Raw genomic sequence first — 1278 nt, forward strand, 5'->3', positions numbered from 1 at the left:
CATTGTTGGTTTTTTAGCACAAATAATTGGAATGAGAAATGAACAAATGAGAAAGCGTGCAGAAATAAGAAAGAATATAATACAGGAGGTGGTGAATCTCTCTGATTGAAGAGAGCAAAATGAAAATAAATCCTGCAAAATCCTGCAGCAGGAATTTGCAGCTTGTATCAGGAAGCTGATAACCCCCCCCCCAGATGGTTTGGGGTCCAGTTAATGTTTGTGCCACATTGTGCCTGCTTTAAGTTCCTTCAATGGCAGTAATGGACTAACCAACAGAGGGCTGCTATCATACTGTATATGCGCAGAGTGTGTAACAATTATAGCAAAGCAGAAGCTAAAATATAATGAAATGTAAGAGAAACACTAAAATGATCAAATGCAGAATGGTCTACAGACACAGCACTGACAGATTTACCATGAACCATCAAAGGTTCTCATCTTGCTCGTGCAGAGTGACGCCTGTGCTTTCATGACATTTAGAATGATTTCATTGTCTTCTTGATCCACTGTAGTTGTCCCTCTGAGACAAACGAGTAGACTCCAGGTTTTTTAATGACACCACAACCCCGTCCAAAAGAAGTGACTCCAACCAGCTTTCCATCGCACAACAGCGGCCCTCCTGAATCCCCCTGCAGCAAGAACAAACACATGACAGTGTCTCAGGTGTTGAGCTGAATGCAAGGAAACAAGGAAAAATACATGTATTCTTCATACGTACCTGACAGGTATCAGCGACGTTTGTACCATTTGAACCAGCACATATCATGTCATCAGTGATAACAGGGTCGTGGTTGTAATAATCACCAGAGTTGCACTTCTGCCTGCCGACCACAGTCACATTGACAGACATGAGGACGTCTGATGGTCGTTTTGTTTCGGTTCGTCCCCATCCAGCCACCAGACACGTGCTGCCAGCTGCCGGGTCTCTCACAGTGTTGCCAAACTTGAGCCACTTCACTGCCCTGGTCCGAGTCACTGGTTCCTGAAGCTAAAAAAAGAAACACTGAGTGACACTGATGTAGTAACTTTACAGAGTTGGTCTTTAAGCTAATATTTATGCAGCACTGTGCTAAAGTCTTGAACCGTCATTTATTTGCATGTTTTACTTTGAAAATGGGAAATATGTGCAGTATTATTGAAACGTAGACATACACAGACATACGTCATGTAAGGTAAAAACAAATGCATTAATCCTGTTGCATTTTTACTTGACTTGTTTTTGGGCATTAGTTTACCACCTTACCTTCACCAACATGAGGTCGTTGCCCTTGGTTACAT

At 42.3% G+C, this 1278-nt stretch overlaps 1 protein-coding gene across 1 annotated transcript; it reads right to left on the minus strand.

Annotated features, from left to right (window-relative positions):
* Window positions 1–6: 6 nt before the first annotated feature.
* LOC102214135 (granzyme A-like) lies at window positions 7–1272 on the minus strand. The gene is made up of 3 exons (XM_005755691.1): window positions 1244–1272; window positions 719–988; window positions 7–629 (listed from the first exon to the last, which is right to left on the minus strand). Exons 1-3 carry the CDS (start codon window positions 1253–1255, stop codon window positions 477–479), a joined length of 435 nt encoding a protein of 144 aa, XP_005755748.1. The 5' UTR covers window positions 1256–1272; the 3' UTR covers window positions 7–476.
* Window positions 1273–1278: the final 6 nt, after the last annotated feature.

The sequence above is a fragment of the Pundamilia nyererei genome, unplaced genomic scaffold (assembly GCF_000239375.1).
Source record: "Pundamilia nyererei isolate P.nyererei 1_Seehausen unplaced genomic scaffold, PunNye1.0 scaffold02521, whole genome shotgun sequence".
Lineage (NCBI taxonomy): Eukaryota > Metazoa > Chordata > Actinopteri > Cichliformes > Cichlidae > Pundamilia > Pundamilia nyererei.

Excerpts from the sequence above, each read along its gene's own strand:
- LOC102214135 (XM_005755691.1), bottom strand. Across the intron at positions 630-718 it reads ACGTCGCTGATACCTGTCAG|GGGGATTCAGGAGGGCCGCT; the intron begins GTACGTATGAAG and ends TTCTTGCTGCAG.